The 14,836-nt window shown below is 39.0% G+C and overlaps 1 protein-coding gene across 1 annotated transcript in view; it reads left to right on the top strand.

Annotated features, from left to right (window-relative positions):
- Nucleotides 1-88: 88 nt before the first annotated feature.
- The window catches only part of LOC101855955 (exocyst complex component 7), a gene marked incomplete in the record, with an annotated part of 29,982 nt that continues 15,234 nt past the window's right edge, over nt 89-14,836 (top strand). Inside the window, 6 exon segments of the mRNA XM_005100124.3 lie at nt 89-304; nt 11,446-11,611; nt 12,647-12,731; nt 12,982-13,090; nt 13,657-13,774; nt 14,304-14,475. Of these exon segments, the coding sequence (XP_005100181.2) occupies nt 254-304; nt 11,446-11,611; nt 12,647-12,731; nt 12,982-13,090; nt 13,657-13,774; nt 14,304-14,475 (701 nt within the window).

Raw genomic sequence — 14,836 nt, 5'->3', positions numbered from 1 at the left:
TTCATGTTATTTTGACAAAAAAAATTGAAATTACATGTATCATTATTAACAATTACTGCTCCCCCGACATTAGTCGTATTTTCGATAGTAAACAGGAAGTAATCAGTATCAGGAAAAATAATACTACACCCTCCGAGCTATTACAACTGCAGATTACTTTGAATTATTCATGTAGGCCTACGATCCGACAACTCAATTGTACCTGGGGTGACTGATTACACACCTAGAAAATCTTTTTTGTGCGTGTCATAAAATGGATGACATTGTTGATCTGAAGCATGATATTGACAAGAAACTTGCGAAGGTGAGACTTTTCCTGATTTTAAAGTAGTAAGCTAATAGTAATACACGGGTGTTACCGGTCAGTGGGTGACCAACGTTGGAAAACGGGAAAAAGGTTGGGGGGGGGGGGAGGGGTAAAGATATTGCTTCTGGTGAGTATTTAACAAGTAGCAGTTGCTGTGTGTGTTTCCATTCCATTTTCATTGTTCTAAGGAACTCGAAAATTAAAAAAGAAAGTTAATTTTGCTCTATCATGCCCTGGCTACGCCCACCTGAACTCTCCTCTTCATTATAAAAGTGTTAATGTAACTTGCTTACAGTGTTTCTATTTTAAAATCATAGCGCAGCTTTTCTGAGTATGTTGCACCACTTTAACTGATTCTGTCCATGATTTTTTCAGGCTCCGGACAGAAATATATATATTTTTCCCCCTGTTCAGTTTTAGACCTGGGGTGCATCTATTTAATGCATTACTGTGAAGCTCTAAGTTACTCTAATATGCATTGTCTTATACCAAACTGATGGGAATAAATAGAAAAATCTGTATATCAATAACAATGACCTATAATCTGTTTGTATTGCATATTTTCCTTCTGACAAAAACAATTGAGAAAAAAAAATTGCGCAACAGCTCTTCGAAAAGCAAGTGGCTATTCTCCGGCGTCGCGCCGGTCAATAGATCAGAAGCTATTCTCCGGCGTCGCGCCGCTGGTCTATTACTAATAATTTGTCGGCGCAGATTTGCAAATACCTATCTCATCTCTTGAAAAAAAAAATTTCCACAACTTTTCCACCTAGTGCCACTTCTATTGATACAGACGATAGGTTTTCAGACACAAACTGCCCCAATTCCTCCAATTTAGAATTCTGTTGGGTGCTAGAATTAGAAAAAAACGTGTTCACAACTATTGACGCGAGTTCATAACAAAGAGTGAGCATAAGTAGGAGTCACATTTTCACTGTTTACAAAAATGGAGATACGACAAGAAAGCACTGAAGTTGCGACATATCAATTAAATTGATCGAAAATTACAACAACAAGAAATAAGTTAAACAGCAAACTGTACTATATGACTAGACAGGATTTTAGACACAAAATCAATTTTGTTCTTTTGAATAAACAGAATCATTATTTTTAAAGTTAAAGCAAATGGACGATGGAAATAAAGGAATAAAGTTATGTTAGACAATTACCATAGATAAAATATAATACCATAGATAAAATATAATGAAAGGTAGACTTACTAGGCCTAGTTATGACGCCGGAGAATTGCTTCCGTTCTGTTGACCGGTGCGACGCCGGAGAATAGCCACTTGCCTTCGAAAATTTCGACTTACCGCATTTTCTCAGCTCTACAAGTCCTTATAATCCATAGGAATCAACACAACATTGTAGCGATATCACCCTAGCACACATTTATGCAAGGATTTCACAAATTTAGTTGAATATCTTTCTTTGAAGAGCCTTTTTATTATACCAGGCTCCGTGTTGTTTACCCTTAGATCTAGCCAACATCGCAACAACAAAACAACGATTTTTGCATGAATTTCGCGGAGTTTCGATCGATATTGGCGCTCAGAGATTGAGGTCAGGTTTGTTTACAAGTTCTACTTCCTTTCGACAACTTAAAAAGTAGGAACTGTGTTAAAAGTGCACCTTTGTTTCGGATTTCGTTGAGCCGCTCAAAGCGGCCGAACGGAGGCAGCGGAAAAACAGAATAGAAATACGATCGACCTCTCACCCCGGGTGAGACTTGCCACTGTAGGCTATTCTCACCCGGTGTGAAACAAGACCTGTTTTTCCTAATTTCGGAATACTTTCTATTGATGTGGATGATCAAATGGATAAGGGCTAAGAAAAGATTACGTTATAGCACAAAAGTAAGCTACGAATCGAGCCGAACTACGGGCGTCGCCATTTTGTTTTGCCCCGAAGTTCTCGCAAGATCTACTCCTTCCCTCTTCTCTCTCTCTGTCTCTTTCTGAATACTGTCTATCGGTGTGGACGATCAATCAAATTATAATAATAATAATAATAATGAAGATCATTTCTATAGCGCCCACTCCCGTGTAAACACAGCTCTAGGCGCTTTACATAAATGCATGTAAGAAAAATATTCATGCACGCGACACACACACACACTCATATACACACAAACACACACACATATACATATACACACACACAAACACACGCATACACACTCACGAACACATAACACGCACACATGTATGCCAAACACACACACACACACACACACACTCACACTCACACACACACACACACACACACACACACGTACACACACACACACACACACACCAAATTGACCAAAACAAAGTTAAAAAATGATGTTAAAACACAAAAAAGTAAATTAATTTGGTCATCTACAAAGATGCTACGGACGGCTATTTAACTTTTCAAATGGAGCCGAACTACGCGGGTCGCCATTTTGTTTTGCCCGGAAGTTTTCGCGCTACTCCTCTCTCTCTCTCTTTCTCTCTCTCTCTTTCTCTCTCTCCACTGCCCACAGACAAAATTGTACGCTTTTAGTAGGCTAACAGTAGTAATGGAACGTTTATTCACGGCACAGAATTCTACAATTTTTCTGTTATCACAGTGTAGAATTCTGTGGTTTAGGGAGAACGCAAAATTGGTTGACCTAGATCTAGGCTATAACGGTGAACGCGCACCGGGTGAGAATAGCCAAAAGACTCGCCTGCACTATTCTCACCCGGGGTGAGAATAGAGGTGGCCTAAGTGCATAACACTGTTGCTTGGTCACATGCCATATCATAAGCTTGAGGCGCAAACTCAAAACAGGACTCTATTAAAACTCTTACCGGGCGTATTGCCGATATCGGCGCGAGTCCACACCCCTTGCGGACGCATAGCCGATATATTGGCTATGATGGATGCCTCAGTTTTGTTTCGCTTTAACTGATTCTATCTGTCCTTTCCGCTGCCTCCATTCGACCGCTGTGAGCGGCTCAACAAAATCTGAGCGAAATCTGAAACTAATTCAATGTGTTCTTTTTAATAAATAATAATAAATGACATTTATATAGCGCTCAACCCTGAATAAAGTACACAGGCTCTGAGCGCTTTACAATACAGTACAACATACAACAGTAACATAAAATGTTGTGTTCTGACTAAAGAAAATTATTCCAAATATTCATCTTATTAATTTTAAATTTAAAAACAGAAACGACTTCAGCTGACATTTGAATGAATCAAAAGATTTGATCTCTCTCAAAGTACTTGGTAAAGCATTCCAGATCTTGGGGCCTTGGTATTCAAATATGCCCTTTCACCCATTGTTTTAAGTTTCATAGATGGTAAAATAAATTTCTTTTTGTCAGCTGATGACCTTAAACTGCGAGTTGGAATGTTGTACAGTCTTACAGATTTGATAAATATGATTATTATCATTCAAACATTTGTGACAAAGGGTGGCCAACTTGTACACAATCCTTTTCTCAACAGGAAGCCAATGCAAAGTTCGTAAAAGAGGTTTAGCAGAATCTCGCTTTCTTTTCCGTAAAAGTAAAAGTGCAGCATTGTTTTGGACAGTTTGAAGTCTTTTAACTTTCTCCAGTGATATTCCTGATAACACAAGGAGTTACAATAATCGAGTTTTGATAAAATTAAGCCAGTTACTAGTAAAGCAGTATACTTAATATTGATCAGATGACGTATTTTGCTAATTTTTCTTATTTCTAAATACATGCAGCTGATCAGATAATTTACCTCAGCCGACATTGACAAACTGGAATCAAAATAGATGCCAAGATTCTTAACTTTTCTTGAAAATACAATTTTTGCATCACCTATTGTAATGTGATCGTGGTCAACCTTTTTAACAGACTTTGCATTGCCTGCCAGAATGACTTCTGTTTTATAAATCTTTCAACATCAATTTATTTTTGTTCATCCAGTTTTTCACTACGGCAATACAATTTTCAGCACGATGGACAAGTTCATCTAAGTTGGTAAACAATGTTGAACCATAAATTTGGGTATGATCAGCATAGAAATGGTATTTTAAGTCATACTTACTTAACTATTTCCTTGACAAGTGGTTGAGTATAAATGGTGAACAAAACTGGACCAAGGACTGATCCCTGGAGGACCCTATACGTAAGAGCATGATCTGATGACTTAAGCCCTTTAATAAAAACAGATTGGTAACGATCTGACAGGTAAGAAGAAAACCAGTTAAGGGCAGTCCCGGATAATTCAAAAGACACTTCCAATCGTTTCAATAAAATATAATGGTTAATTGTATCAAAAGCTGCTGATAGATCTAAAAGGCTCAGCAAAACAACTTTTCCTGAATCACAATCAGTAAGCATGTCATTAATTACTTTAAGAAGTGCTGTTTCTGTGATGTGGTTAGCTCGACAGGCAGACTGGAATGGCTCTAACAGATTGTTCTCTTGTAAGTGATGACGAAGCTGCTCGAGGACAACCTTTTCAAGGATTTTAGACAAAAAAGGTAGATTTGAAACAGGTCTATGGTTCTTCAAGACATTCTGATCTAAGTTTTGTTTCTTTAGCAAAGGTTTTACAAGAGCGATTTTAAGGCCATCTGCTGGTGAAATTTCTAAAATCCATATCCCTTGACTATATGTAGCAAAGATGATATATTCATATTAGTCAGACATCAAAAAATTAATTAAAGTAATTATTTATTATTATAAGCACATGGTTACCATGGTAACCAAGCAGACATCCACCATATTGGATAATTTCATCAAATTTCAAAAGCTATCTTCTCTCTTAGTTTTTGTCCGGCTTTCATTTTTGGCAAGTACAAACTACAACACCTATGTAATGGACAAATAGCGCCAGATTTGTAATATTATGATTAGGAAAATAATTATGGACTCTGGAAATGTGTACATAGATGAATAGCAAAAAAATCTCAAAATTCCCAACAAAAGCACCGATTGTAATTTTAATCTTAGATTATCTTCAAAAAGGGCTCTATTTCAGTACAGGTCTCCTATAGATGTACATTGTGTAAAATAATGAAGCTATTCAGATGAAAAATTAAAGAGAAGATGTAATTTAAAGTCGGAAATATAAATATTCGAAAAAAATGAAGAAAATATTAAAAACATGACCCAAAATTGCAAAATATTTTTTAAAACCCATTTTTAGATGACTTTGAAACATAATTGATTGAAGCGGACGCTCAAAACTTTGATGGAAATGGATGTAGGTTTCAAACATGGAGGGGGAAAACTGTATGGTCAAACTATGTAAAAATGGGGAAAATCTCACGAATCTGGTACTGATCCATACACTAGAGAATTATTTATGATTTTAGTATTAAATGGGATCAGTTCGTCAATGCAGGAAGACAACAGAGAACTAGGGACAGAGTCGAGATCACAATGTTTGCTAGGGAATTTTAGAATTACAGATTTAATGTATTCTTCAGAAACAGGTTTAAACTTATCAAGAATCACCCCATCATATACATCAAAATCTCAACATGTTTCATGGTCATCAAGGTCGTTTCTTAGTTTCTGGACTTTATCTGTAAAATAATCAGCAAACTTTTCGGGTAGTTCTTGATCGCTAAAAGAATTCGCGAGACGTGTCTCTTTCACCCTTCCTAATAGTTCATCACAGATGCTGAATAATTGTTGACATGATTTTGAATTTTCCAATTTAAAGACATAGTATTTCTTTTGAGCACATTTAGTTACAAATTTCAGCTCTTGCTTCTTTAATCTAAAAATATGCTTGCGGATGGTGAGCCCTGTTTTAAGCCATTGTCTCTATGCCTTCCTGCATTTGATTTTGGCCAATTTCCCCTCAACTCCGAACCATGGTGCATACGGTCTAGTCTACAGACGACGAGTTACAAGTGGTGCGTGCTTGTCAAGAACTGCCCTAACAGTGGAATTATACAAATCAACACAAACTGTTTTAAAGTTACATAAAGAGACAACAAATCCATTTTAAACTTATTAATGTCAATTCCTTTGATGTTCCTTGTAGACACAGAATGTTTTTCAGGCTTGGTCTTAGTCACTTCCAACGCAAGTAAGATTAAGTAATGGTCAGAAAATAGTTGGTCTACAACTAAGTAACAACATAAATTTTTCTTAAAGCTTCTGAGTCTTTCTTGATGACGACTCCGTCAAGTGCGTGGCCAGAACGATGGGTGGGTTCAGTGATGACCTGAACCAAGTTGATTCTGTCAAATGTTTGACTCCAGGTGACGATGGAGAATCAGAGTGGAAATTAAAATCACCAAGCACAACAAGATAACCTTTCTTGACCGAAAATGACGCTAAAAACTTTGAAAATTTTAAAAAGAAAGCAGACTCTGTTGACTTGTTAATTTTGCTGTATGGTGGGTGGTAAATATAAACGACGTTATAAAATTTGGAACCAAGATCCATAGATAAATTCATAGCTTCAAACGTTGGGTGGTCACACTTAAGTGCACTAGTTGTTATTTTAAGGCTTGAAGAACTTCTGTATATGGCAGCAATGCCTCCCCCTCTTCGACCTTGGTGTGGAAAAGATTTAACGATGTAGGTTGGGGGCACTAAATTAGCGAGTGTTTTAACATAGTTCCTACTTTTTAAGTTGTCGAAAGGAAGTAGAACTTGTAAACAAGCCTGACCTCAATGTCTGAGCGCCAATATCGATTGAAACGTCGCGAAATTCTTGCAAAAATCGTTGTTTTGTTGTCGCTATGTAGGCTACATCTAAGTGCAGTGGCGTGGCTCTCCAAGCGCAAATGGCGCCATGGCACCACCCTTTGAAATGCAGAAGGGATTTTCTTAAAATTGAAAAGGATTTTCCAAAACTTAACTAAATATCACAATATTTTCTTCAAACAAATCTCTTATTCATTGTTCGTCCCTAAGTACGCCAGCCTTTAGTTAAGGTGTCTATAATTAGGCCAGTGGGAGGAGGGCGGGTAAGCCTGCCGTTGCCGGTCGCAAGGATCTCCCCGCGTCTTTCATTTCCTACGTCTGACGTCACGGAGGGCGCCGAGCCCAGATCGGCGCTACCTGAACCAGTGTCTCTGCCTGAACCGATCTGGGAATTGTTTAGTTGTGAAGTCTGGTCAAAATAATTCAAAATGATCTATAAACTATTTGATTCGATCAGTTGAAAACAGTGTTTTCTTTCTAAGAATAGAGAAAATTTTTCTTTCAAACCCCATCCAGACGTTTGACGGAAGACACAAGAGATATCACCAAGAACACCACACTATGAGATTGTACTGTTGGGCCAAAGGGCCAAGATGGATTTGGCGCCTGTATGGTAGGGAGGGGATGGAGTGGTAGTTAGCCTGGACAAGGCATGGTCAATGGCATGGTTGCGAACTGTCTAAAAATAGGTTTGACTGTCTGCTTTCTAGAAACCAGAACTGCAGGTGAATCAGAGAATGTGGTCATTATGTCAAGATGCCCCGAGGGCAATAGTGCATGCGTGTTCTTGACTGTGAATGTGTGCTTTTCTGTTGATCTGTGGGAAGTTATTGTTTTGTGTGTGGTTATGATGTGATGTGATTGTGCGCATCTTTAGCGCAGAACTTGGTTCTTTATTATCAGATCTCTCTCTGAGAGTACCAGCACTTATCTATTCTTCTTGCATGGAAGTAGGTGTCCCTGTATCAGTATTAAAATTAAACGAAGAGGCGTATATAGTAGGTCTACAGGTTATAGGCCTGTAATAAGAGGCATTACAATTGGAAGTGGCGCCGCGCCCCTGTCTAAGGGTAAATAACACAAGCCTGGTATAAAAGCCGTTCAGAAAGATATTCAACTAAATTTGTGAAATTCTTGCATAAATGTGTGCTAGGGTGATATCGCTACAATTTCGTGTTTATTCCTATGGATTATATGGACTTGTAGAGCTGAGAAAATGCGGTAAGTCGAAATTTTCGAAGAAGTGTTGCGCAATTTTTTTCCTCATTCGTTTTTGTCTGAAGGAAAATACAATACAAACAGATTATAGGTCATTGTCATTGATATTGACTGATTCCTCTGTTGATTCCCATCAGTTTGGTATAATAGGCCTACATATTAGAGTAACTTATGGTTTCACAGTAATGCATTAAATAGATATGCACCGCAGGGAAAAATAATTCTGTCCAGAGACGGAAAAAAATCATGGATGGAATCAGTTAACATGATCCTTTATTTATAAGTACTTTGTATTGTTTTTTTAAATTGAAAACTTGAAAAGGATTTAGGAAACGAAAACATCTAGTTTCACTTTGTCAAAGTGTTGGTCTGGCGAAAAACAAGTGAATTAATTCTTGCAGTCTTGCATCAACAAAACGTTGTAACCGGAATCAGTATAAATATTATAGCTCAAACAAAAATTGGAATATTGCATTCAAATAAAAAGCTGCACGTTCAGAAATTTATGGAATCTGCTCTTGACCTGTATATGATAAGATAGCTATGCTGATTTGTTTGTTCACATGTTTAGTGTGTGTAATTTTTTCCATTAAAATGTATTTTTCTCACCATCATCGCCATTTCTAACCCTTGTAATGCATACTTATATTTAAAATCAACCCTTGTTTCATGTTGGAATGTATTCCTTATTCAATTTTTTTCAATTTGATAAAAATATTTATCATATATTTTGAGTGATAGTTATGCTTATATGAAGTTATTTTGTGCATCACTTATGTAGCCGAATTGAGTCACAAGTTAATTACGTCTAAACCTAAAACAGCTCTTTCCGGAAAGAGTTAATATTATTTAATTGAAAGACAATCGGCATGTACTGATTAGTGTATTCTGTAGACTTCCAGTGATATATTTTGAGCTAGATATAGATAATAAAGGAATCTCAATCATTGTATCGTTGCAACGGAGAACCGGAAGAAAGACAATGTTACTGAATGAAAATTTGGAGAAAAGATACATCATCATGCTAAAGAGATTGAGGCTTGAGATATAGAACTAGCCAGTGGGGCAGTTACAGTTTGTTTTTTTGGTAAGTGTTTTATGAACTGAATAAGGTCATATGAGCTTGCGGGACACATTAAACTTTTTCAGTCGGTAGGAAATTTTGAATTTTGCCCGGGTGGCGGCCGATGCCTATTCTTATCGATTTTAGACCGCCAAGGAATCTTTAACGTGCGCAACTTGCACATGGGCCGTCTGAGATTTTTCACCCTCGTAGATCTTTCCCACCAGAAGATCAGGGGTGTGGCTGAAAGACAGCAGTAAGAAGGAGCCATGGAGTACCAGTAGAAAGGCTGCAGAAAGAGTCAGGGGCCCAGAGGAGAGGGCAAAGGAGATGAGGGGGTGGGGGCAGAAAGGGGAGACGAAAGCAGGTGACAGAACATTAATTGCTAGAGAACAGGAAAGGAAGTGAAAGGTGACAATTTAAGAGAAGAAAATTTTTCGGTCGCTACCCGGATTTGAACCGGGGATCTTTGAATGAGAGGCCAACACCTTTACCTCTAGGCCACAAGAGACCTTGATGAGTTAAGTGAGGTGGTCTAGTAGTAATAAATACAATGGGAAGCAACATATCCTGCACAATATATTATATTGTTCTAGGTGAGTACCAGTGCTGTACAAAAAAAAACAATCTTTCAACTCAAATGCCACAAGTTGTAGTGACTATGAGTTCATAAAACATTGCCGTAAAAGAGTATTTTTCTGACAAATCACTTTTTTTGGCATACATATGTTCAGACTGCAAAATTTATGTTTGGTCCATGAAAATATCCTCCTGCAAAATTCAAAAATTGTTTTACCGTGAAAAGAACCTTGCAACAAAATAATTTCTTTTACGGTATTTCCTGCTAGCCCATTCCAGGTTTGTAATGTTTTTCTCTAATTGGGTGCCTTCATAGTCTTTTTAGTTATTTGTTGGCAGGCTCAAATTGAAGGACTCTTAAATCTATTCAATTTTGTACTCTCTGAATGTATTGGATGAACAGACTTGTGATCAGTGTGTTTTTTTTCCATCTTCAGTGATATCTTTGGAAGATGGTCTAGATTTTGACAATAATTCCAGTTAGGCCATTTTGCTGGGAGCAGACATGCCACTCATCCTGATTTAGTCGGGATATCCCGATTTTTTCGCCCAAATCTGAAGCATCCCGATTTTTCCGATTTCAATTGCGTGTATCCCGATTTTTTGTCTCAGTCTGCTGTTGTGCTGGATTTTTCTAAAAACATACTCTGCCTTCTCTTTTTTTTTATCGCGAGAAGCACCCGTTGAACCTTTTTTTCAGTAGGAACTCGGAGCACTATTTCCCGAAATATCGATGCCGCATTTAGTAGTTGACTCGCCCCCAAAAAACGTCGTTATCTAAGAAGTAGAACGACTGTCGCTCATCCGAGTGTTTTGTGTGAACGCGCAGTTAGTCGGACCCGTTAGTAAAAAATTGTTTCAATCGCGCATTCGCGTCACGTGACATGACATCGCCATGTGAGTTCTGCGTGTCGGGGACCGTCCGTTGACGGGGTCAACGTAAGTTCATGTATTTTGGGACTTATTGGTGGGAGTGGGTATAGACACTTGGACTAGGAGTGCTTGACGTGATGCTTCAGGATTTACAAAAAATAATGATAACTCACGCGCACGCACGCACGCATACCCGCACACACACACACACACACACACACACACACACGCACACACGCACAAACAAACAAAGACACACAGAGGGCATATAGGCCAAGTAATTTATGGACATCCCTGGAAAAATTTTACGTTAGCTTTGGCAGTCACCTTGGTGATTTGCTGTTGATCCCGATGATCCCGATTTTTTTCACCAAATCCCGATTTTTTCTCCCTGAGATCCTGATTTTGAGGTTTCATAGAGTGGCAGGTCTGTGGGAGTGAATACTATGGTTAAAAGCAGTGTGGTTAATGGGGCCTCTACTGGCCTTCTTGTCTGAGTGATTAGTGAAGGGAATGTTTGCGTAAAAATTTCTTTCATTGTAGATCAGAAGGTGGGAGTAACAAGAAACATGTCTCCTGTATGTACATGCAAGATATTCTTCCTTTGATGCCCTGAATCTCTGTCTCATAATCCCGTGGCCATCTTTGTCCTTCTGCATTTTTGGTCCTTGTCTTGTTTTATTATTTTAAATTCTAATGTCGAAACTATTTTTTTCTGTTTCAACAATTCGCATTCTAAGGAGGAAACGAACCTGGGCCTGCTCCGACAATGCTTGACGCGTTATGACTCCAACACGACAGGAATGGTCAACATCCTCAATAGCTTTGAAGAGCGACTGGAGAACTTGGAGAAAACAATCGTTCCTGTCTACAATGAAACAGAAAACTTACGTCGCCGTCAAGAAAGTATCCTTGTTGTTAAGTGCTCTGTAAGACAGTCTGGCTTTTCTACAGGATGAAATTTATATTTGATTCCTGGCTCATAAACAGTTGTTCTTTCAGCCAAAGGTAGAGGTTTTGCTGCAAAACTCTAAGGTATGACAAAGTTGAGGATTGATTCAAGATTTTTTATGTTTATACATTCAAGCTTCCCCCCCCTCTCTCTCTCTCTCTCTCTCTCTCTCTCTCTCTCTCTCTCTCTCTCTCTCTCTCTCTCTCTCTCTCTCTCTCTCTCTCTCTCTCTCTCTCTCTCTCTCTCCTCTCTCCTCTCTCTCTCCCTCCCCCCCCTCTCTCTCTCTCTCTCTCTCTCTCTCTCTGTCTCCCTCTTTCTCTCTCTCTCTCTCTCTCTCTCTCTCTCTCTCTCTCTCTCTCTCACACACACACACACACACACACATGCAAGCATGCACGTGTGCGCACACACACACAAACACACACACACACATAAACACATGTACTCATCCATTTTAAATAAGCATGTCCAGTGAGGCATAAATCTCTGCAAAACCTCTTCATATGGCATCATCCACATATGTGAGGCATCATGGTGAAATCAGGCGCTCATCAAAATAATGAAATAGAAGAAATCAGCATTTTTTGGGCTGATGGGCAATTTTTTTCTAATTTTCTTTTTATGTCCATTTAAAGCAACACATTTTTATGTGGATTTTCCCGAAAAGCATTGACTAAATGCATGAAAAATGTAAATTTTCTGTTTCCAAAGACTCTCAAACTATGGAAGTTACCAAACTTTGGTGGCCATTTTCTCATTAATTTTATCCTGAAACCAGGCGACCCTGACCCCCTTCAATCGCAAATATTTTGACTTCTATTCAACATAGATGGATATTTTTTTTCACCAAAAGGAAGACCAATGAACAGGCTTTAAGATGATACCAATAACCCCATAAGTAACAAAATTGACGAGCGCCTGATTCCACCCCGTCGTGACACATATACCTCTTTTTAAAAAAAGTTAAAGGTCCCTTATGAAGTGTCCAGACATTGAGAAGACAATGCAGACCCTGGACAATGTGCTCAGCTATTACCACACAGCAAAGGATGTAGAGGCAACAGTGAAGGAAGGGTAAGCTGGGGAAGGGTAGGGGGGGGGGGCAATCTTTGTGTGTATGTATGTTAAGGGTATGGGGCAGAAGGGTGGGGTTCTGTGTGTTTTGGTATTGTTAAGAGGGGAGGGGAACTGGTGATTTCTGTAATGGACCCTTGTGGCAGGTTTGACTTATGTTTAAATTTGTCACTTTCACTTTTAGTTTTAGTCTTGCTACATTTCTGCTGTGCATGTAACTGATGACTGAATATGCTACTTACTCTTTCAGGCCAGCTGCATGTGACTTGGAGACGTATATGTCTTATCTGGAGAAGGTTCTGAAAGCCAAGAAGTACTTTGACAACTTTAGCCCTAACAGCAAGGAACTGAAGGACATTGTGAGTTGTTTTCACGATAATATTGTCAATGTTGCATTAATGTCAGCACATTGTAACCATGGCTGGGCAGGGGAATATAAGAAGTTAGCTTACTCTCACAAACACACGTACATGCACACACACACACACAAACACACTCACACGCACACACTCTCACGCACACACTGGTCTGTACTCTTACTAATATTGTCGGAAGAATCTGATTTGCCAACCATTTCTTGCGTGCATATGAATATTACAAATTGTAGACTCTGTTGTGCAGATGGTCGGAAGGTACCGCTGTTATGTCTTACTTCTTTTCTGTCAGTCTGTTATTTTTGTGTGTCTGCCTTACTTTTTCCCTGCCTAAAAATGTTTAGACTATTATTGCGTTAATATGCTGTTACTGGAATCTGATTCAAATGTTGTGGAAGTTGTTACACCTTTCCATATGCCTAGTGATGTTGAAGTTGTTGTCAAAGGCACTTGTTTCGGGTGTGTGGTGAATGGGGGGAGTGGCTTAGGGAGGAGACAGGCTATTTTTTTCCAGACAATCGGCGCTGACGATTTTATCCTTTTTTTGGCAGGAGAGGATTTTTGACGATGGCAAAGAAGCGCTGCAGCATGAGTTCAAGTCTTTGCTGAACCGTCATGGAAGACCAGTGCCAGCCATTGTCATATTGGATTTGTTGAACACAGATGATGGTAAGTGGGTGGTTGGCGGGTGCTCTGGTGTGGTTTGTTTCTTTTTCCCTATCAAACATCTGTCGTCCTCATCTCCCCTCCTTCTTTTTTATGTTTGTTACTTTCTTGTAGCACCTCTAATCTTCTGGCGCTCATATGACCCTATGCAATTGTGAGCGCCGTAAAACCAGTACTACAAAAAAAAAAGATGATGGTCAGAGGTTGTGTTTTAGTAAACATTACTGATCTGTAAATGATGATTGTAGGTTATTACTTGTGTTGCACAGGGATGTATGGCTTGAAATAGCATAATTGTTTGTGTACATCTGTGTCATATGAGTATGAAATCCTAAGATGTAAGATGTTACCATTTTTTTTCTCAGTGGTAGTATGTTTTAATAAGACATGAGTATTTGTTTTTATCAGTATTACGAAGTGATATACATGGAGGTAAGATAACTCTATTTGAAAGCCTTGGTAGACGAAATGTGGATGTTATAGTGGATACTCACCTTAAACTTAATTCTATTGCATGTTTTGTACTTGTCAGAGTTACCGCCGGTGGGAACAGACACTGACTTGGCTTTAGAGCAGCTGTCGGAACGTGTGACGGAGGAGCTGAGAGAGATCTCCAAGTGGCTGACAGATAACGGGAGGAGCGTGGAGTTTATCCCAACTTATACCACTGCACGTTCCACTGTGCTCAGCAGATCTCTGGCCGGGTCAGTTGCTCGGACACACCTGTGTGTGTGTTTGTAGTGTATGCGTGTGTGTGTGCACATGTGTGTGTGTCTGCGAATGGGTGTAGATTCTTTTCTATAGACCCTTGTCCACCTGAATGTCTGTCTGATTCTGAATAAGTGTCGCTCTCTGTCTCTTCGCTTCTATATATCTTTGTAAATATCTATTTTTGTCTATTCTCTTTTGTTTTTCCAAACATGTTCTCTCTCTTTAACTGCCTGTCTCTTGGTCATCTTTCTCTCTCTTTCTGCAGCCCTTCCAACTGTCTGCGCATTTACCCTCTGCTACGAGACACACACACATACGCACATGTGCGCACATGCACACACACACACACACACA

This window comes from Aplysia californica, unplaced genomic scaffold (genome assembly GCF_000002075.1).
Source record: "Aplysia californica isolate F4 #8 unplaced genomic scaffold, AplCal3.0 scaffold00236, whole genome shotgun sequence".
NCBI classification, from domain to species: Eukaryota; Metazoa; Mollusca; class Gastropoda; order Aplysiida; family Aplysiidae; genus Aplysia; species Aplysia californica.
This window is presented reverse-complemented; position numbering and strand designations above follow the sequence as displayed.